This window comes from Chelonia mydas, chromosome 3 (assembly GCF_015237465.2).
Source record: "Chelonia mydas isolate rCheMyd1 chromosome 3, rCheMyd1.pri.v2, whole genome shotgun sequence".
Classification (NCBI taxonomy): domain Eukaryota; kingdom Metazoa; phylum Chordata; order Testudines; family Cheloniidae; genus Chelonia; species Chelonia mydas.
The window spans coordinates 128,613,833-128,636,008 of record NC_057851.1 but is presented as its reverse complement, the minus strand read 5'-3'; the positions used below and the strand labels follow the sequence as shown (position 1 = coordinate 128,636,008).

Genomic DNA, 22,176 nt, shown 5'->3' with positions numbered 1-22,176 from the left:
AAAAAAGCCAGTACAGTGTTAAATGTAAACTACTAAAAATAAAGGGAAAGTTAAAAAAAGAGTTGGCAGGTTAAAGAAACTTTCTGTGCTTGTTTCATTTAAATTAAGATGGTTAAAAGCAGCATTTTTCTTCTTCCTAGTTAAGTTTCAAAGCTGTATTAAGTCAATGTTCAGTTGTAAACTTTTGAAAAGAACCACCATAACATTTCGTTCAGAGTTACGAACAACCTCCAATATGTGTTCACAGCTCTGAGGTTCTACTATAGACAATATCCATCCAGCATTGTATAGGACTAAGCTGTGATGGTTGAGCAGGCTGTCTGTGTTACATGTTCAGAGTGTGCAGCGACACTGGTGTTTGGAGGATGGCTGTGACCAACACCTTTAAATATATATTGCATGATCCCAACGCATCAATATTGGGTGACATGCTGAAATTTTCCAATACAGCAGGGGCAAGAAGTCACTTACTCAACATGCTGTGTAGCAAGGAGCCTGCTCACTGGTCATTCCCCTAATTCCAAAATGTGGTGGATATACTGGAGAGCAGCACTGCTATGACCCATGCGATGCAGTAGTGGGTAGCCAATCTGCTGCCAGGTGAATCCTTTATTGCTGCTTTCAAGTAGGACACCTCCAGCTTAATAGGCAACTGCACCAACCTTTGAGGAAGACAAGCTCCCACTCTCCAAGCACAATCGGTGTATGTGCTACTTTTATGGAAACACCATCAGTGATGAGGGAATGACGGCACCACCCCATTCACTGATCCGCCTGGAGAGCCTTAGCCCCAAATACTGTAGCTATAGGCAAAGATAAAAATAGTCAGAGTGTTGTATGGAGCCTGGCTAGGTGACATTTTACTGATGATCAAAGTGGGAGGAAAGCAGTGGAGGGGATCCTTATAACGTCTCAGGACTGAGCGAGGAAGCAGAGCAGTGCGGGTATATGGTAAAATAAGTGTGAACATTGCAGAATTAGTCCCATTTTAGCCCTCAGATTAACTGTTTTTCCCTCTCTTGGTTTGTTTCCTTAAACCTATTTTATTCTTTCACTAATTTGTTCTTGCTCAAGTCATGCAGTAAAGGTCAGGCGCTCGTCTCATGGAAATAAGGTCAGAATCTGCCCAGAGTATCTAATCAATTACTTCAGCAACATTAGTGAAACCAGCCAGGGGCTGCTAAATCAGTTATGTTCACCCTAGCATCTGGTCACCAGTTGGCAGACCCCAAGCCTTGTTTATAAAAGTTATCTGATTGTACAGTCGGTAGGAAACAGAAGGACTTAATATACACTTACATCCAAGAGTGGGACAAACTTTGTCAAGCCTACTTAAGGTCAGTGTGATTTCCATTCTCCATCTCGGAACTGTTCAGAGTTCCTTGTAGTCATCAAGTTCTTGGGCGTCTCCGAGGTTTAATTCATAGCTCATCTGCTTAGGTTCTGAGGATAGGGGAAGGGGGAAATGGCTTCTTTGGTCTGACTTCAGTCTACCTCCAGCCTGCTTTTCTTTAGGTAAACAGGTTGTGTAAGTCAGGGTCAGGATTAGATGTACCAAGAAACTCACCTTAGGACATCTGAATAAATACTGAAATTTGTCAGCATGTAATAACCCTCTCCTTGTCAATAAATTATTTCTTTTAACTACCAAATTAGTGCCATTTTCATCCTGCTCCAGGGAAGGGAGACTGATAATTAATTAGAGCACTTTACTGTTACTTGTACTTAATTCTGTAAGACTGATATTTCTTAGCCCTATTATTAACTCTGCAGCAGGTCCAATGGTAAAGACTTACCCCTCTCTGACTTTCCAAATGTCACGAGTAAAAAACTGGCTGACACATGCTCAGTAATGCAGCCTCTATTTATGTCAGGCTGTCTGCACTGTTTTATGCTGGAATTGTTATAAACTTCCTTGCCAACAATGTCGTTGATGCTCGAGCTTAAACAAAATAGGCACTCGTGCAGGTGCAGTAACATTGTCATCAGGCGTCTTGCTGCGGTATCAGAGGGTTATCGTCACACAGTGTTTGCTGTTGGTAAATGAGCTGATCAGGGAAATTGTCAATGCTCTAGTTGTCACTGTGCTCTTAAAGCTTTCCAAATAGGCTGCGCATGTGAGACCAGGCAATACATTTTTGCTTTTACAATGAACGTAGGGTACCATAAGAGCGGAACTTAATTTGGAACCATTCGTTTCTCACCCCCTTACTGAACATTTGAAACAGGCACGTTGCATTACCTTGGGACTGACTTAGATTTAAAGGCCAGAAGCAACCATTAAAAGCACGTCGTCTGACCACCTGCATAACATGAGTGAGAGATTTTCACTCAGTAACCCCTACATCAAGCTCATAGTTTATGGCTGTGCTATTGCGTTTTTTGTTTTGTTTTTTTTTTTTAGAAAGAGACCCAATCTGGCTCCCATAAACTCAACTGAAAAACTCCTATTGACCTCAGTAGGATGAGTTTTAAGCCCAGGACAAATTATGGTGAATCCACTAGACCCTTTGGTAACCTATTCCCATTTAAGTGAAAGAATTGTGCCTTATTTCTAACCTGAATTAATGGAGGAAACACTCACACTAGTTGGAGACTGTGGAATGTGTGGATTAAGTAATAGGGAATGTCCTCTCTCAGCACAGTATTATACCACTCAGATTTGGGGATAGGGTAAGTGTAATATTATAAATTTTGCATGATAACCTGTTAATTAGCATGGCTAGTACGAACCACTAATACAGCTGTAACTCAAGAAACCTTGTTGGTTGAACAGGGACTTGGAAAACGAACTCAGGGCACCAACCCCTCTGGATTTTTCCCTGGGCAGTTTGAGAAAACTGCTACCAAAGCAGACCAGTGTTCTTTCCCAATTCACTCTGAGAAGGAAATTCCCATGATTATCTTCAGAATAAAGTTAGTTATGTGTAAATGCTAGAAGCCACGGGGCATTGGTGCAGAAGTGCAGTTACACCCACATTAGGAGGTATATTTTTGGTTGGACCACTGTGTGTGCACACACAAGACTGCACATGCAAACACTTGCCAGCTAAAACTTCTAATTGCACAAGTTTGCGTGCATCCGGTTTGGAACACACACAAGTGTAGCTAAAAATTTGACCCTATATATCAATGACCAGGAAAGGAGGGATTATATGTAGAGAGGTGGGTAAATCTGAGAATGCAGTAAAATAAAGGGCTCTTCTTTTGCAAGAGGTGTCTGAATGCTAACAGGGTTTGACAGATGGCTTAGCTAGCATTTATCATGGAAAAATTAATAGTAAAGTGCACAAAAGGTCCCCCTTAGGAGGGGGGAGAATCCATTATACTAGGTACTCTACATAAGACACATAAGACAGTGTCACAACTCTACAAAATGAAGTAAAAAAAAAAACAGCAAGAAGGATCAGTAATGCTAGAGGACAATTATATTAACACCAATTGCACAGCTGGGATATTATAGCATTATGAAAGTAAACAGGCTCTTGAAAGGTAGCATGAGTAATGGGTAAAGAGCTTCAGCAAGTCAGATTTGGCTCCTCATTTCACTTTACATACAAAAACACTATTTAATCAGAGGATTTCCAACTTCTTAGAGTCTCCAGCTGAGAGAGGTGATGGGGGAAGCAGCTGGTAAATTTGGCAAAGGTTCTGTCCATTCTCTTTATAGAAGAGAGGGAGAGTCACACCCTTTCTCAAAGAAATGTCCAGGCTCAGGGTTCTAGATTGGGCTGGGGCCCAACCTCTAGGACCCTGCATGGTGGGAGGGTCCCAGAGCCCAGGTGCCAGCCCATGCCCAGACATCTACACTGCCATTAAGCTGTCCTACAGCCCAAGCCAGCTACAGGTTTTGAATTGCAGTGTAGGCATACCTACCAATTCCCTAGATTCAAGCGCTCGAGGACAAGGGCTTGGCTATTCATAGTGGAGAAACTCGCTCTCACTGTTAGCTCTGACAAAGCCAGTGTTTGCTGAACTTCAGGGTAAGGTGCACATCTAAACGCTTTACTCTTGGAAAAGACTGGATCACTCAACAGCAGTATTTTAAGCGATAGCTTGGAGTTGTCCACAGTTCCTAGCTAATGTAGACAGCTGATGTTTAATTATGGAATCAATGAATTTATTTCCCCATGTTAAGTATCCTCACACCTTCTTGTCAACTGTCTAAATGGGCCATCTAGATTATTACTACAAAAGTTTTTTTTCCTCCTACTGATAATAGCTCATCTTAATTAATTAGCCTCTTACAGTTTGTACGGCAACTTCCACCTTCTCTGTATGTATATATATCTTCTTACTATATCTTCCATGCTATGCATCCGATGAAGCGAGCTGTAGCCCACGAAAGCTTATGCTCTAATAAATTTGTTAGTCTCTAAGGTGCCACAAGTCCTCCTGTTCTTTTTGCGGATACAGACTAACACGGCTGCTACTCTGAAATATGTCTTTAAGGCACAGCCCTGTGTTGGGGTAGCAGAGAGCTGCACAAGCCCACAGGGAGCTCTGGGGGAAATTCTCCCTCCCTCGTACATACTAAGAACAGGGCCTTAGCCCCAACCCTTTGGTGGTGATGTGCACCTCCAGTAGCCCATGGCAGGACTCACTTCTAACAGACCCTTGCACAGGGTATGAGGAAGAGGAAGGATCCTCCTTGCATGCTTCCCCCAGCCTCCTGTACACTAGCAAAAGGGCTGTCAGAACCCGGCTTTATAAACACACACTGCTATTGGAGCATAACTATGAACTGGTGTACAAATAAATGACTAACTACAATGCAAGTTTCCATATGCCTTTAACCAACGTGTTTATTTTAACATTTGTTACACTCCACAAGAAAGGAAGGAATTCAGTCCTTTCCATTCCTAAATCTTTGAAGTAGAAAACTCTTTAAGCTGCATGAGAACAAAAGTACACCTGGCTGGAAATTTAGTTTATGACATGCAAGACTGATTAAGTGGTAAATGCTTTTTTCCTAAACACATTTACAAACCTCCTGGGGATATATGTTGTCTAATATTCTCATTTCTTGCTTCATCATTAACCAAAAAACATGCCCAGGATTGCAAAAGGAAATAAACAGAAATCATTAAGCATCAATAAGCCATAATGGATTGTTAAACTTGGATAGTCAAATGCAGCATTGAGTCTAATGTTTGATATTTTAAACATTTTATGAAAAACATCTGTCAAGATTTTATTAAGAAAGCCAAGGTCCTGAAGCCTTTTTTTTTGGCGAAAAGAAAATGTGAAAATAGAGAGCAGGCAGCATTCCTATCAAGCACTGTCTGAGCAACTTAAAGTTAATATTTTCTCTAAAATTCAACACTGTAAATGACAATTGTCCAGTTATATCATGTATTTGTCTTAGGATTTCAGATCACATTTGCTCAGTTTACTTATCCGGGGACGTGAGAATCAAGTGATTGTGTTTTGTTCATCATCATTTATAATGCTGACCCAGCTGAGGCATACTGGAGAGTTAGCTGAGGCACACTGCGGTAGGAGCCCAGGGTCAGTGGTGGTGATAATGCACAAAGCAGATTGTGCAAGATTATGCTCTGACTACGTTCTGTTACACACATGTCAGCCCCCAGTTCTGCAATGTGTCGTGTGCTGGAGGACTGTGGGACCTGCGCAGAGCTCTGTTGACTTTAACGCTTCTCTGAAGGCACAGCAGACTACCCTCACCATATGTTGCAGGATTAGAGGCTGAATCAATAGTTCCATTGAATTTAATAGTTAATTGAATTTGCGCTACTATAATTGGAATCAGAAACAATTGCTTGACTTTCAGATCCCAGGATGAGGGTTTTTTTAAACCTTGTGAACTGAGTAAATTCTACGCAAACGACAGACAAAAAAACATAGAAGCCCACCGTCCCATTTTCACATTTTACAGTGCTACAGAGTCAATCCTCCTCATATCAAAGACACTGGTAAAGTTGCCCCAGGCCTGAGTAGGACTGGGCCCTCCAATATACTTATATAAGAGCTTATGGTTACAAACAAGGAAATGGTCTTCATTTCGTGCAATTCTGTACAGTTGTCACAATATCTTGCAAAATGTTGTCTCTATTTTCCTTCGTAACCTAGATGGGACGGGGGGGAAACAAATCAAAATTTTAACATATTAGGATTTGGCTTACCCTTTAAATAACCTCTCATTGTCATTTGAATTTTTTTTAAATCAAGTCCAGCATATATTTCCATATTGGGAGAGGAATAATTCTGTGAAACATCTGCTTCCTCTTGCTACCTACAGCAGACAGACGACCCCCATCTGCTACACCCAGAAACCTATGTAAAACTGTTAGAATAAATCTTTAAAAGTACTGCAAACACAAGTGATTATTCACTTGTGAATGACTGACAAAAATCATTCAAAACAGCCACCACACACTTTCTCCATTCCTAGAAATGCTTTTCAAGATACCTTAAATCATTCACATACTGTATAGTAGTGGGTTTTTCTGCCTTCAGTATTTGATAGGATAATATTTCAATAAGGATGACTTACTCGTGTCAACCACCCCTGCAGCGAAGAATTAAAACAAGCTCTCGAATATTATGCAACACTGCTCTGATGCGAAGATACCTGGGTTTCTCAGAATCTTTGGAGAATTTTTCTCAAAAGAATTCAAAAACCAGTTAAAGTTTAGGTGTTACTGTAGCTGTGTTGGTCCCAGGTGATTAGAGAAAGACACGGTGGGCGAAGTAATATATCTTTTATTGGACCAGCTTCTGTGGGTAAAAGACAAGCAGGTTCAGACCTGAAGAAGAGCTCTGTGTAAACTCAAAAGCTTGTGTCTTTCACCCACAGAAGCTGGTGAAATAAAATATCACCTCATGCACCTTGTCTCTCAAAGTTTAGGAGCCTTTTGAAAGTGCAAACACCACCGCACACAGCTGATGAATTCGTATGCCTGTATAACTGTTGGGTTTTGTGAGGGCAAGGTCTAGCACTTGTGCACATGCAAGTGTTTGCACTTCAGCTGTACATGTACAAAACTACTTGTGCCTGCACAAGTGGAGACCTAGGGTAACATATGGTACCACTAGAGTCAATGGCAAGACTCCCGCTGACTTCAGTGGGGTCAGGATTTCACCTCTTGTACGTAAGTGCAATAACTGGATCAGACCATGGTCTACCTAGTCCAGTATCCTGTCTCCGATAGTGGCCAGCACCAAATGCTTTAGAGGCAGGTGCAAGAAACCCAAAGTAGGCAGATGTGGGATCATCTGCCTCCAGTAAATTCTCACTGTCAATGAAGATCGAATCGGCTTAAGCTCTGAACCATGAGGTTCTATATTCCTTCTGATACAACAGTTAATGCTGAAACGGAGAGTAACTCTGGATATTCTTTTTATACATATAAATGTATTGGTAATGTCCCAATCTACTACTCTATACAATAAATGAAGCCATATGTAACTGTTGGCAACAGACATTGTGAACCTGAAGAGAGAGAGTTAGCAATTTGACATAGTACTTTCATCCAGGCCGTTTTAATTCCAGGGTGCAGATACAACAATGGGCAACTGAAAAAGAGACATGGAAAACAGGAGGGAGGGAAGAAATCTTTGAAATGTTACTTTTATTGACCAACATTCTGAGTAACAAACACACAGAGAGCGAGGCACTCAAAAGTGCAATCACTCTACAGGGTATTTATCATGGGACACAAGGTACAGTGAACAACACAGGTAAATCAGATGCCATGGTCCCACAGTAAACCTCTTGACTTCACCCATTATCTTGACTTTCAGGTGATCCGCCAAACATTTAAAATAGCAATATCCATATGTTCAAGGCATGTAAAATACCTGTGTAGCCAAAGCTTTTATGTACATATATGCAGCAAGAAATTTTCTAAACTGAGAATACTGACAAGCATATTGTACAGATTGGGAAATCTTCAGGTCTATTTTGCAAGACTTTTTGTTCTCATGTTCTGCTCTTATTAACCTCTAGAGATGGTCTAGACCCAAGTTGTGGGCTGACTTCCAGACACAACATGGCAGAACAAAAAACCCCAATGCTTATGTTATATATTAGAAATGCCAGTATTTATATTCATATCCAGAGAGCTGAAAGTGTTTGTGAACATCACTGTTACAAAGCATCTGCGTAAGACAGAAGGAACCCGCACCAAGATTCCAAACATGCAAGAACACTATGAAGTCCATTATCCCAATAAAAAGACAAGTATGCTCAGGGAAAGATCAGCTTGCAAAAAATCTCTATTTGGAGCCCTTATCTCTTCTGAGCACAGGAAGAAACAGGGGAAACAAGCGGACAAAAAAAATCCATATTCCTCAATACTTTTATCAAAATAAACTGACACAGATGGATCAGGAACATCTTGGGCATTTGACTTTAATGATTTTGTGTCTGGTACCTCTGATTTTACTAGGCACAATACAAATAGAATTTGACATGTAGTTACCAGATGCCACAAAAACCAAATGCAAGATAACTATATCAAGAGCTGAAGACAGAGAAAAGGAAGTGTTTTGTTATTTTAAAAAAAATAAATTCTCCATGAAAATGTTGCGACAGAAGGGACAAGGTGAAAATTGAAAAGGGAGAAATGTTGCTTTCAGAAAACAGCATAAGTGTGGGGCTTAGAAAAAGGTCAGGTTCCAGAGGGATGATTTTATAGGTTAGAAATACACCTCTGATGAGGGGTGCTTTTCATTCTACTAGTAAAAAAATATACTTCTAGTAAACTGAGTTTATGTAGAATTATGATATATGGACAGTTCATAAAGATGATGTATTAACAGTCCATAAACACTCTTACTCCATGTCATACAGAAGCTGACTGAATATCAGGGAAAAGAACATGCATCATTTATAATTAAAAGATGTTAACTTTCTGTAGCCTCTGGTTCCTAACCTCCTGTGATGCAGTGGGTCTTGCACCACGGTTCAATTGCCCTGATGTATGATGATGCTATATTTTCTACACTGAAACCTACTATGGATTCTTGTTTTTGTTCTTTTTAAAAAGACAGCTGGAAACCCAAACTTCACTACTGTATTTTTCCAAAAGCAAAAGGAAGCATTTAAGGAGAAAATGGAGGCAAGCCAGCTTCGGAGTATAACCTGGGCCTCTATACTATGTATAATACTGAGCCTATAAAGGAAAAGTTCTAGGGAAATGGGCAGTGAGGGTGAATCATCCTGCATTATCACTGGGAAGATTTAATTTCCTCAGAAAGATGGAGCCGTGCAATAATAGAAGGCAAGTTCTTTAGGGGCAGGGACAATCTTCGTGTTCGGTGCTTGTACAGCATCTAGCACAACTGGGTCCCGATCTAGGACTAAGGCTCCTAGATGCTACACTACAAGAAGTAATTAATAATACCACCACCAATATAAAACCGCTCTTATTACACAGGAGTTTCATACTCAATAATCCCAAAGTGCTGTAGGAGGTAATGCGTTCAATATTAAGGGCTAGAGGCTCAACCGCTGTGAGCAGCGCTGCACCCATTTACACCAGCTGAGGATTGGGTCACAAGAGGACAATGGTGGTGCAAGCAAAAGAACAGCACCCTTTGTATGCTCAGCTTTGGACATTGGAACTCCTATTAAAAGATTAAGTAGAGGACATGGGAGAACTATGCTAAATTCCTCACACATGGCCTAATTCCACAAGAAGTCACCAAGGTGGACCAAATTGGTTTGGAGTTACCTGTCTACCTGTATACTGGGAGGCAAAAACGAATCAGCAAGAAATGGCTGACACTGCTTGGCTGTGCAAGGGCTGCAGGGGCACTCCAAATCCTCCCCCATGTTATGGCAATTCAAGAATGGAGACGGTGATCTATTGCTTACAGTAGCCAGCAGAAACACCTGCATCATTACAGACAGCTTCGGTTCCTGCTTCATGCACAAATTTGAACCAGCAGGGAATGAACAGGTAAATATATTCATGTTAACATGCAAGGCAGATATCCTGCTAGATGATGCTTCAGTACATTAGGCCCCTGTGACCTGGGAACATCACAGTCTGTTACATTCCTCATCCCCAGCGCTTTAGCTAATGTATTAAGTAAGCAGTTTTCCATAATCAGAACGAGAATAACTGTAGATCATGATCCTAGCAATGTAAACAGACTGACAACTTTCTCAGAGAATGTGATACAGTTGTCTACAGTCCTAGTCCCAGTAAAGGCAACAGCAAAATTCCAGTTGACTTCAATAGTGAATGGAGATGGCCTAGTGTCCAGAAGTCTGCTGAGACATAGGTGGAGATGTCATGAGTGACGCTGTGATGTTCAGTGAGGAAGATGTGGCCTGCTACCAACAAGAAATGTGGCTTTCCTGGGTTTTAAAGTGAGCAGAAATTAAAGCATATAGTGGTTGATGACTAGCAGGTGAAGATGGTGATGGATAACTCATAATTGATGCTGCAGATACAGGGCACTGATTCTTAGGTGATGCAGAAATGGTCAATGGCATTCCTAGTAAGGACACGGTGATATTTCCAATGTGGGGCGGGGGGAGGACCATCGCATCCCATCAGTATAATTTCACACAATCACATAACATTTGACAACAGAAGTAAATATTTAGGGGAGCTCCATGGCTCAGTAAGGCAGACATTTTCATTATGTGTTTTAAAACAGCACCACTAAATAAGATCATTCAGCCTATAAAGCAGCATCAAAATAATGACTTCTTTTCTTTCATCTTTCATTCAGTCTTAATTACGATGTTCACAAAATATAGTAATCTACAATACACTAGTATCTACTTGTATGGTGTATTGCATTAAAACATTCTCTCCATGCATATTAATTTTCTGACAAGTCACAATTATTGAATTTTTATATTTCATAAGAATCTATTGTTCTGTTCTGGAAATATGATCTAATTCTGTGTGCTAGTTACAGTAAATATCAACCAAAATTAAACTGAAGGGAAGAGACCAATTTTTTAATTTTATTTTTTTTGCTTGTTTTAGTAAATATTTAGCATCTTTCTGGATGCTTAATAAATAAACCTCTTAAACTGGTATTTCTATAAGGAGACTACATAACTGTTAGGATAAGGATTTGAGAATTTGTCGACACTTTATTTGCAGGGTATTAAAGTGCAGTTCCTATCTGAAAACTAAGTGTTGTAACAATGGGTTCCATGTTATTATGTCTCCGTGACTCCGGATAAAGCATGCTGAATTTACAAGGAGAAAAAAAAAAAAAAAAAGCCTTCTTTCTCCTCTAATTACCAATCCTGCAAACTCAAGATGAGCTCAGTTTCAAGGTTGGTTCTTTTCTTCTCACATATCATCATTGGTGGCAAAGGTTCTGCAGGCCAATTTTCAAAGATGAACTATACTTGAAAGAATGAATAAATGCTGGTCTGGCACTTTCACACCATGGTGATGGGAACACTAGAAACGACAATACTAATATTCCTTCAACAGACCCATTCATTCAATCTCTAGTTTCTCTGGTAAGAGTCTGCTAACAAAAGTGCCCAGTGTGCTTTTTTTGTGTGGGATGTGAACATCTGCCCATTAAGAACTCAACTGAGAGCACTGCCTCCATTTCACTGGGGCTATCCAATGGGCATCCATTGATAGCATTCAAATTGAGCCAGCCAGATTCACACAGGTGACCTAGAAGTGAAAGGCTCCTTACAGATATCAGAGATTACTTACATTGAACATCATAACATCCTTCCGACTTCTTATTTCCTCCACAAGACCCAATGGCTTGCCTTTAGGTATTGGTATAGTTCCAAGAATTGTGGTCCCTGAACCAGTCAGAGTTTGACGAACTGCTTGAATAAAAGACCGGCTGAAGAGTTCCATTTTACCAATCTCATCTATTACGTACACTTTTTTCCCTGTGTCACTGCCAAGGTCGACCTATAGGAATGATACACAAATGGATTAAACAGCAGAAAGAAATCAAGACTGAAGTAAGAGCCACTCTTCTCTGTGGGAGAAATGTCAGTTCAGGAGTAACATTTCTTGGAAACAGTGCTGGAGCATAAGGGCAGAAAAGCCAGTCACCCCAGTTCCTAAGGATGCCAGCAGCCAACCAGCCTGTTACCTAGCAAAGCAACAGGATCCCAGATGGGAAGAAAGGAAGAGCCAACTCAGTTCCTTGACTGAGATTTGCAGTTTTAGGGCAGCAATCACCTGATTGCACAGTCATACAATTTTACATGTTATTTTTCTTAGCATGTGAGTAGCGTAGAATCTTTGAAGATGTAGTATATTGTTTTTAGTTTTGTGATGTAGGTCCTTTGGGGGGAAGCTGTTGGAAACAGCAGGAGAGTTTGCTCTCCAACTTAATCTCCCTAACTAGAGTCAATTCTTGGTGAAGAGTTGCTTCCTATGAACAAGTTATTCGTGTTTGGGCTAAGACTTTAGAAAGAGGAGAATGTCTGCTTGTGGTTTGTGACCACCTCTGTTCAAGGACTGGTGTATATAGTATAAAGAACAAGTTACAATAAGAACAGATTCAGACTCCAAGTTACTGATAGCTTCTCCCAAGGAAACTGCCTTGCAAGGACTCAACATCTGCTACCACTTGGCAAAGATGCGATAGTATTTTTGCATGCCAGCTACTGTAGTTAAGTCTGAGGGGCACTAGATTTTCAAAGCTGCATTCACATCACTGCACCCACAAAACCCTGCATTTTCATGGGTCAACAGATAAATACACTTATAATTAGGGCAGGGGTTTCCAAACTGTGGTATGCATGCCATTGGTAGTATAGGAGCTTGATTCTTCATCCATTCACTTCACAACTATTTTTTAAGATGGCACATAAACCAATCGAGTACAGAAATCTGACAGGCTACAGACTAGATGAAAGTGAGCTCACCACCCTCTTCTGAGGCTATTAACTGAAAAATCAAGTTCTATTATTTATGTCTGTAAGCAGCAAATCAATGCAAGTCAAAACTTCACTGTTAATCCATGAATAAGTGCAGACACCACATATGTAGGTAACTTAAGGAGAAACCAGCCAACATATTGTCCCTTGTGAAGATAGAAAATGTTAGCTCCTACAAAAATGGATGTACTACATAACATACTTCCTAAAATCTTTCAGAGCTGAGTCCCTACTGACATCCGAGTCCCTGCAGGGTGGGGTAGTTTTATCTAAAACCCTTTCACAGATCAGTGAACTGAAAAGTCAGTACCTGCTACTAAGAAAAGTGCTAAGAAGTGGAGTTTCTACTTTCTACAGAATCCCCAGTCCCTTCAGATGATGTTTCCAGAGCCCCAAACAGAGCCCACTTTAGCATCCACTCTCTTTCCCAGTGAAGTCAGTGGGAGCTGGCTCATAAAGTCTAAACAGTCCCACAAATATGTTAAGTAGCATATACCAGTTTCAAGATGCTCTGTGATCAAAGCAGGCTAATCCAACAAACTGTAGTGGAGCCTTGGGACTCTGAGAAACTAACATCTGATATATTTTGCCATTTCTACAAACCGTCCACAAAAAAGGACTTTGACTATCTGGCATATGCTGCTGTCCCATAGTCCCTACAAAAATATTAATGAGATCCCTGTAGATTTACTTCAAAGTAGCAGCCGTGTTAGTCTGTATTCGCAAAAAGAAAAGGAGGACTTGTGGCACCTTAGAGACTAACAAATTTATCTGAGCATAAGCTTTCATGAGCTAGAGCTCACTTCATCGGATACAACCGATGAAGTGAGCTGTAGCTCACAAAAGCTTATGCTCAAATAAAATAAATTTGTTAGTCTCTAAGGTGCCACAAGTACTCCTTTTATCATAGAATCATAGAATATCAGGGTTGGAAGGGACCTCAGAACCAATCCCCAATTAAATCATCCCAGCCAGGGCTTTGTCAAGCCTGACCTTAAAAACTTCTAAGGAAGGAGATTCTACCACCTCCCTAGGTAATGCATTCCAGTGTTTCACCACCCTCCTAGTGAAAAAGTTTTTCCTAATATCCAACCTAAACCTCCCCCACTGCAACTTGAGACCATTACTCCTTGTCCTGTCATCTTCTACCACTGAGAATAGTCTAGAACCATCTTCTTTGGAACCACCTCTCAGGTAGTTGAAAGCAGCTATCAAATCCCCCCTCATTCTTCTCTTCCGCAGACTAAACAATCCCAGTTCCCTCAGCCTCTCCTCATAAGTCATGTGTTCCAGACCCCTAATCATTTTTGTTGCCCTTCGCTGGACTCTCTCCAATTTTTCCACATCCTTCTTGTAGTGTGGGGCCCAAAACTGGACACAGTACTCCAGATGAGGCCTCACCAATGTCGAATAGAGGGGAACGATCACGTCCCTCGATCTGCTGGCTATGCCCCTACTTATACATCCCAAAATGCCATTGGCCTTCTTGGCAACAAGGGCACACTGTTGACTCATATCCAGCTTCTCGTCCACTGTCACCCCTAGGTCCTTTTCTGCAGAACTGCTGCCTAGCCATTCAGTCCCTAGTCTGTAGCGGTGCATTGGATTCTTCCGTCCTAAGTGCAGGACCCTGCACTTATCCTTGTTGAACCTCAACAGATTTCTTTTAGCCCAATCCTCCAATTTGTCTAGGTCCCTCTGTATCCTATCCCTACCTGCCACCGTATCTGCCACTCCTCCTAGTTTAGTATCATCCGCAAATTTGCTGAGAGTGCAATCCACACCATCCTCCAGATCATTTATGAAGATATTGAACAAAACTGGCCCCAGGACCGACCCTTGGGGCATTCCACTTGATACCGGCTGCCATCTAGACATGGAGCCATTGATCACTACCCGTTGAGCCCGACAATCTAGCCAACTTTCTACCCACCTTATAATGCAGTACAGCTTATAGTATAGTTCTTTTTGTAGATTTACTGGTAACCATCTGAGATTATTTGTATTATTATATTTCTACTAGCTTACCACCTTTCTACAATACCTGTCCTCCCCTTTAGTTCTTATATTTCTACTTTGTTTCACCTATGCTTACTTTCCACTGGTCTCTTCCTATTCCAATCTGATGCTTTCCTTCCCTGTCACACTATTCCTTTCCCATTCTGTACCACCTATAGGCAAGATCCTGCTCCCCTGAATCAATAGGACTTTTGCTACTATTTTCAATGGGAGCAGGATGAGGCCCTATCCCAATTCTCCAACTCCTTTCTACTCTTGATTCTTTTTCACACATACACACAGCTCCATTATGCTTGTGAGCAAAGTGAATGCTACTTGATTCCTTTTAGTAAGATCTGTGTTGAATTTTGATTATTAAATAATCACAGTTACATTATCCTTTATAAGTATACAAAGTGCAGCCCTTGTTTAGTGAGGTCTTTTCCCCAGAGATTAAATTTACTATAAGTGAGGTTTCATTTTTAAATTAAAAAAAGAGAAAAAAAATCTAAATCTGTAAATATTATTAATGTTGTTTCTCCCCTTTGTCCTCCTACCCTCTTTAGATTCCTTCTATCCTCTTTGTTGCCATACGGTTATGTTTTTGTTCCTTCTCCAAAGTGTTAGATAAGCAAAAAACCTCAACCTCATCTTAGTTTCCTATCCACTCTGTTTCCCTGTCCTCTCCAGGTGCCTTGCAAAATTCTCTTCTCCCCTAGCCTAACCTGCTTTTAGCAATGTAGTTAAATCACCATCAAAAGGATTTCTCTGGTAATGGTCTCAGCAGCTGTTGCACTGTTTACTTGAAGATGCTAACAAAAAATCTGTTCTAGTTTAATTTCAGGGCGAGGGGTGGGAGAGCGGCAATTCCAGTAAGGACATTATCTATTATTCACTACAAGCACAGTATCGGATGTATTATCACCTACCTACCTCACATATGATTCAAACAAACTTCAGATAGCATGCGAAGGGAAGGAAGGAGGATGGAGCACAAAGGAACACACCCATTGGAGGCATTAAGCCATTTCATTGTGTTACACTTCAGACACCTGGTTGTGCAAATTTTGTCAGCAATAAATTTCAAGTGAAGAAACATTGTTCCCATTACTGTGTGAGTGGAGCCTGGAAACAGAAATTGTAAATCCAGACCTACACTACTGGATTGATGGTGAAAATTCTTTAAACCTATGTTGACAACACTTGTTCCAATGGAATGTGCCTTGAGCAGATGATACCTAGAATGGAAATTAAAATACAACAACGGAGGTCCCACACTGATGCAGCCAGAGTGCTCCAAAAGCAGCAATAGACAGATCCTCAAGTTACTATCAGCATTACTATCAGCAACTGAAGATGTAACAAGTTTGTAAGTCTCTTGAAACAAGGCTAATTAAAAAGGAAAACAGTGATAAAAAAAAAAAAAAAAAAACAGCAACGCTGTGCTTCTACGAGATATGTCCTGACAGAGGGATGGGGGACCAGGAAGAGTGGTTTTGAGGAGGCAAAGGGATCTCCTGAAAGTCTCACAGATCACAGGAGAACCGCTCCCCCCAGCCCCTTCAGGTCCTGCAGTGAGTGCAGGACAGCCAAATCTAAAAACAAGAGTCATTATCGCTACCCAACAACTTTAACCTATCAAGCCTTCTTATAATATTCTGTTTGTTGTACTTGCTTTCCAGAAGCTTTCATAAGATACTCACATTTCTCAGCACAGGAAGCACCAAGTGCTCAAATGAAACCAGGTCTACTATGTATTGTCCAACACGATATTCACGTCTTGCAGTAGAAGAATCAGAACTGAATTTACAAAAAAAAAAAAAAAACACCCTGTAAATAATATGAACCACAAACATATTGACAATTTGCTGTAATACTTTTAGCTACGTGAGGATAGAAGTGGTTATCTAATAAGCCAGATTTCCTTTAAAATTCAACTCTTCCCCCCCGCCAAAAAAAACCCCACCATATACTGGATATGCTGCATATGGCAAAACAGAAAATATACAGCTTTTCCTCCTAGTATATAGACACTATCACAGGTTATTCACAGTGTCATCTGAATGTGGTATTAAACATTGTTCAGAAAGACAGATAACAGGGTGAAGAGGCCAAAGTTTTGCATGGAGTGTTAAATGCTGAGAATATGTCCAGTGAAGCAGGAGAGACTTTGAGCTCCTATGTATTTTAGACCTTCCACATGGGGATCTGAAATACCTGCCTAGTTAAAAACCCAGTTATAGGATTTATGGGACAGTTGGTAGCTTGTTGTAGACAGCTTATCTGAACTTATCTTCTTTGATTCGTGATTATCAGGTCTGTCCCTTAGAAAGTAATTGGAGGAAGCAAGTTATTTTCCTTCCAACCTGAAAAAAAAAAAAATAGTGTCTGGGATCATGAAACCAGTTTGAATGTTCTATTGTTCTACAGGGACTCAGAGCCCATTCTAAAGTCAGAGGACCCGGTTCAATTGCTGTTCTGCACCAGTGGAAAGCTGGAGGACCATTCTGAGTTGGTAGGGTTTTTAGGTTAACTTGGCAGAGATGCAAATGTCTCCATAAAGTGAAGGATAACAGTGAATCAGACCCAGAGAATCGAACAGACAAAGAATGTGATCCTAAAGCCCTCTGTGTGTGGAAATCCCACTGACTTCCAGGGGCATTTAATGCATGGAGGGGCTTGCAGGACTGCCCCTAAAGCAAGAACCACCTTAATCTATAAAACAGCAGTACCCAAGTCTAGATAAAGTTCCTCGTCTCCCAGACAAAGTGACGACATCAAATCCTATTCTCCTGCCGCCTTCTCTGACTTCCTCTGTGTAAAATCCATCAATAGGGACCCCAGATGATTTTAGGGCTTCAGTGGCTTTCTGGATCAATGTCGTCTTTCCAATCCCTAAAATAAGGAAGTGCCCATTATTAGTGCAAGCAAAGCATAAAGCCTGGTTTTAAACTTGCCCATTCCGAGGCAGCAATCACATTTGGCAGACAGATAGCTGGCTACACACATTTTATACAGACTGATGTTTTTCCTGATTCTGATTTCTCCAAATATTAAAACTTTTTATCCTGGAGAGGGGAAAAAAGAATGAACAGAAGTCAGGTTTCACATTACATTTTGAAGGTTTGTAGGCCTCTGTCATACACAGCCTCCCTTTATTCCAGTGCCATTTGTTCTCTTGTTGGCAAAAAGGTCAGAGTTCATCACATCTATAGAGTAAATGGTTAAAAATAACTGTATTCCCTATAGGCCTGATTTTCACAGATGCTAAGCATCTGCAGCTCCCATTGGCCTCAGAGGAGAGGTAAGTGCGCAGATCATTGCCTCTGAAAATCAGGCCCTAGAAGACAAAAGGACTTCTAATGAAAGGAATAAACTTCTAAACAAACAGAAGGGAAGATAATCCATCTCACAGTGGATCTAGAAATCCTTCTCACCACATACCCCACCAGGAGAGGACAGATTGTATTTAATTTACCTCTTCCTTTAAGTGAATGCTGGCAGTCTTCCAGAGGTTCTCTCCAATCCTACAATGGAAGTGTCCCTCCAGGCCACATCAAAAATACACCTCTTGGCTGTCTCTTATTTTAAACTCAAATTTACCTCCATCTCATACAAAATCCGGTGTCATTATTTCATCCCTTTTATCATACCAGTCAGCTGTCTTGTCGAAGCAGATTTATTTATGGATCAAAAGTGTCAAGTATCTGGCAGAGTAGGTCTTTAAACTCCTGGAGGCAGAGATTATGGGCCACATTTTTAAAGGTATTTAGGTGTGTAACAACACAGACAGGCATCTAGTGGGATTTGCAAAAGTTGCCCAGGTGCCTAATTTGATAGGGGTTAGACACCTAGGCCCAGATCCTCAAAGCTACTGGGGCTCCTAACTTTTGATTTAAATGATTTAATGGAAGCTAGGAGCCTCTGAGAATCTGGGCTATAAGCACTTTTGCAAATCCAAATAGGTGCCTATCTGCATCTTTAGGCGTCTAAATGCCTTAAAAAATCTGGCCCATAGTCTATCATGTCTTGTACAGCACAAGCATACTAGCATAATTATTATTTGTATTACTGTAATGCATAGGAGCCCTAGCCATGGCCCAGGACACCCTTGTGCTAGGCGCTGTACAAACACAGAACAAAAAGACTGCCCCATAGAACTCCCTATCTAAATAATAAAGGTAGCAGTAATTTTATCTTCAGATACCAGTCTAATCTATATCACAGTTTGCACGGGGTTAGGCTAGGTAAGGTAAGAGTTTTTTTAAAACACAGTTGTACCAGCCACATATCATGGTGGTGAGTAACGTAAATGCCTATCTTTGACAGAACTTAGTTCAAACCAATTTGTAAAACTCTAAACATCTTTAGACTGTCCCTTTAGAGAGATTTATACTCGATGTTAAAAATGCTCCATGCTAAACATAGTTTTCTAATCTGTTATTGGTTTTAGTAATTACTTCTGCAGTTTACAGCTTTGCAACAGCTGCAATGGACATTGAAAGAATGAGAAATTAATGAGATTAATACCTGTACTTCATTATTCTCACTAATCACATGTATTATCTTTGTATAACTATTATATTAATCTATAAAAAAAGCATAATCCCTTTAAATTTTTTGGAAAACCTGAGACCAGACATTTTTAACAAAGACCATTCATTTGAGATTAGTGGCTAAATGAGATGCACGTATGCTGGTGGGTTGCACAGAAAATAAAATAGAAAATGAAGAAGAATGTCCCTCACAAACTTATGCCTCATCCTCACCAACCAGCATTAGCTTTCGCAGAAACCAATGGCTTTTAAGACTGTGCTTAAAAATTGTTTTCTGATTGCAGTATGATGGTTCTCACCCTGTAATATGGCACCACCCTCTTAAATAGAGAAATCTAATGATTTTATTACTATCTAATGTTTCTCTAAACAAAAGCTCACTGTTGTAATGATTATTGTTTTGTCTCTAATGTTTACATGGCAAGGATTTGTGAATCTGTTAAGACTTCCTAAATAAACAAACAGTTTTAAAAAACTGTTCTCTAAGGGGCCAGTATTTGTGGCAAATCTCCAGCTGGCTTCACTGGGATCAGCAGCAGGTCACAATGCAGAGGAAACTGTAGCACAGATGAAGCCAAAATGACAGTGAGCATTCAAATCGAAATAAAATTACTAGTATGGCAGTATCAGCTTCCTCCTCACTCGGAGGCCTTATCTACATGAGACAAGTTGCACTGGTTTAACTAAATAGATTTTAAATCTGTAACCAGGTCATTTAATTCTTCAGTGGGTTTTTTACCCACAAAAGCTTATGCCCAAATAAATCTGCTAGTCTTTAAGGTGCCACCGGACTCCTGGTTGTCTTTGTGGATACAGACTAACACGGCAACCCCTCTGATACTTGGATTAATTCAAACACAGCTTTTGTACTTTTTTGTGCTTAAGGGTTTTGTCTGGCGTTTCAGTGGAGAATTTGAGAAATCAAGGTAATTACCAAAACTTAAAGAAAAAGAAAATATCCCTCTCTCATTTACACTGCCCCAGGTTGAGAATCCAGTAGAGAAATGGCTGCTCTTCACGGGCAGGGTTTTTGCAATAGTGTAAATGACCGAATTCGTTACAGTGGTGCAGGCGCAGTCAAACCAGTTTAAATTGCATTAAGATTGGTAAAAGAAAAGGAGGACTTGTGGCACCTTAGAGACTAACCAATTCATTAGAGCATAAGCTTTCGTGGGCTACAGCTCACTTCATCAGGTGCACAGAATGGAACATATATATACATACAGAGAACGTGAAAAGCTTATGCTCAAATAAATTGGTTAGTCTCTAAGGTGCCACAAGTCCCCCCTTTTCTTTTTGCGGATTCAGACTAACAGGGCTGCTACTCTGAAACCTGTCATTCAGATTGGTGTAACTTCATCTGGAAATGTACCAGACTGAACTGGCTGGAAAGTGCATCTACACACAGGGCACGCAACGGAGTAACCAGGCGGGCTGCGTAACACGGGGGCAAGTTTTCCCAGGGGCTCAAGGGAGGCCGGTTCGGAGGGGACACTCCGGGCGGGCCGGGGCAGGCTGCAGCTCGTTCCCCCGGGCCCGCGGCGGGGCGGGGCGGGGCGAGGGCTGCCAACACGGGCTGGCGCGGGGCCCCCAGCGCTGCGAGCCCCAACGCCGCCCTGCAGGAGAATCCCCGGGGCGGGGCCGCGGGTTACCTGGGGGTCCGGTGAGGAAAACATGCTTGGCCATGGTGAGGGGTCGGGGGCCGCGCGGCAGCGATCCCGCCCCCCGCGCGCGCCAAGGGCGGCCGGAGCCTGTCGCAAGAGCGCGGGCTGCTGCTGCTGCGGCTCCTCCTCCTCCGGCAGGCCCCGCTCGCCACCCAGCTGCCTGCAACGCGGCGGCGGCACCGCCCCCTTTCCAGCACCGGCCTGGCGTCTGTCGCTCAGCCGCGCTCTTGCTGCCGAGGAGCGGGTCTCTTGTAGGGATTTGTTGAGGCTGGTTATTGACGTGGCGCCCGCCGGGCAGGGGCCTTTCCAGACTCAAAGGCGAAGTTCAGCGCTCACCTGCCCTTTCTCTCCTGGGTGGGGCTGAGGGAAAAGCGGGTGCGGAGCGGGAGCCTGGCCCTGAGGGGCACCCCCATGAGGAGTTTCCCTTGGGGCGCTGTAGGCAATGTTGGGTCATGCCTTAGAGCTAGGCTGAGAGTCTTTTAAACGAGCCTTTGCTTGCTAGACTCTGTAAGGGACTGCCTGGTGTTTGTTTACCAACACCTCATGATCAATAGGCTGTTGCCGACGCTCCTGCTCGGTCCTGTTTTTTCTTAGAGGCCCAGCTGCAGGAATCCTAGAGTTACATGAGACTCTCAGCCTTTATTAAACAAGAACAAGTGAGTTTTTAGAGCCCTTTTGGCTGTTGAGAAAACTGTGTAAACATGAAGTCCTTCATTTCACTGGGAGTTAGGCCCGTCCTGAGATTTTCGCTTAGCTGCCTGTTGCCATCTGTAGACTCAAAAAACACCTTTGCTTGTCCAAATTCCTGTAATCGGAGGTGTCTCTCCACTTTTAAATGAGAAGAGACTAGTGACCGCTTCTTGGAGCAGCGAGTTCTGGAACCCACAAGAGGAAAGGCAATTCTTGATTTAGTCCTAAGTGAAGCACAGGATCTGGTCCATGAGGTGAATATAGCTGAACTGCTTGGTAACAGTGGCCATAATACAATTAAATGTAACATCCCAGTGGTAGGGAAAACACCACAGCAGCCCTACTCTGTAGCATTTTATTTCAGAAAGGGGGAATACACAAAAATGAGGAAGTTAGTTAAACA

General features: G+C 41.7%; 1 protein-coding gene across 1 annotated transcript; it reads right to left on the bottom strand.

The window, feature by feature from the left end:
- Nucleotides 1-4,787: 4,787 nt before the first annotated feature.
- On the bottom strand, nt 4,788-21,377 carry NTPCR (nucleoside-triphosphatase, cancer-related). Its single transcript, XM_037895257.2, has 5 exons — nt 21,072-21,377; nt 17,596-17,758; nt 16,567-16,663; nt 11,676-11,885; nt 4,788-6,089 (listed from the first exon to the last, which is right to left on the bottom strand). Exons 1-5 carry the CDS (start codon nt 21,103-21,105, stop codon nt 6,021-6,023), a joined length of 573 nt encoding a protein of 190 aa, XP_037751185.1. The 5' UTR covers nt 21,106-21,377; the 3' UTR covers nt 4,788-6,020.
- Between the last annotated feature and the right edge of the window lie 799 nt (nt 21,378-22,176).

Bases quoted from the DNA above. Each gene is read 5' to 3' on its own strand.
- NTPCR (XM_037895257.2), bottom strand. From the start codon at position 21,105: ATGGCCAAGCATGTTTTCCTCACCGGACCCCCAG. The intron at 17,759-21,071 runs GTAACCCGCGGC...TCCTTATTTTAG, and splicing joins TTTCCTCACCGGACCCCCAG to GGATTGGAAAGACGACATTG. The intron at 11,886-16,566 runs GTGAGTATCTTA...TCATTCCTATAG, and splicing joins TGCTTCCTGTGCTGAGAAAT to GTCGACCTTGGCAGTGACAC.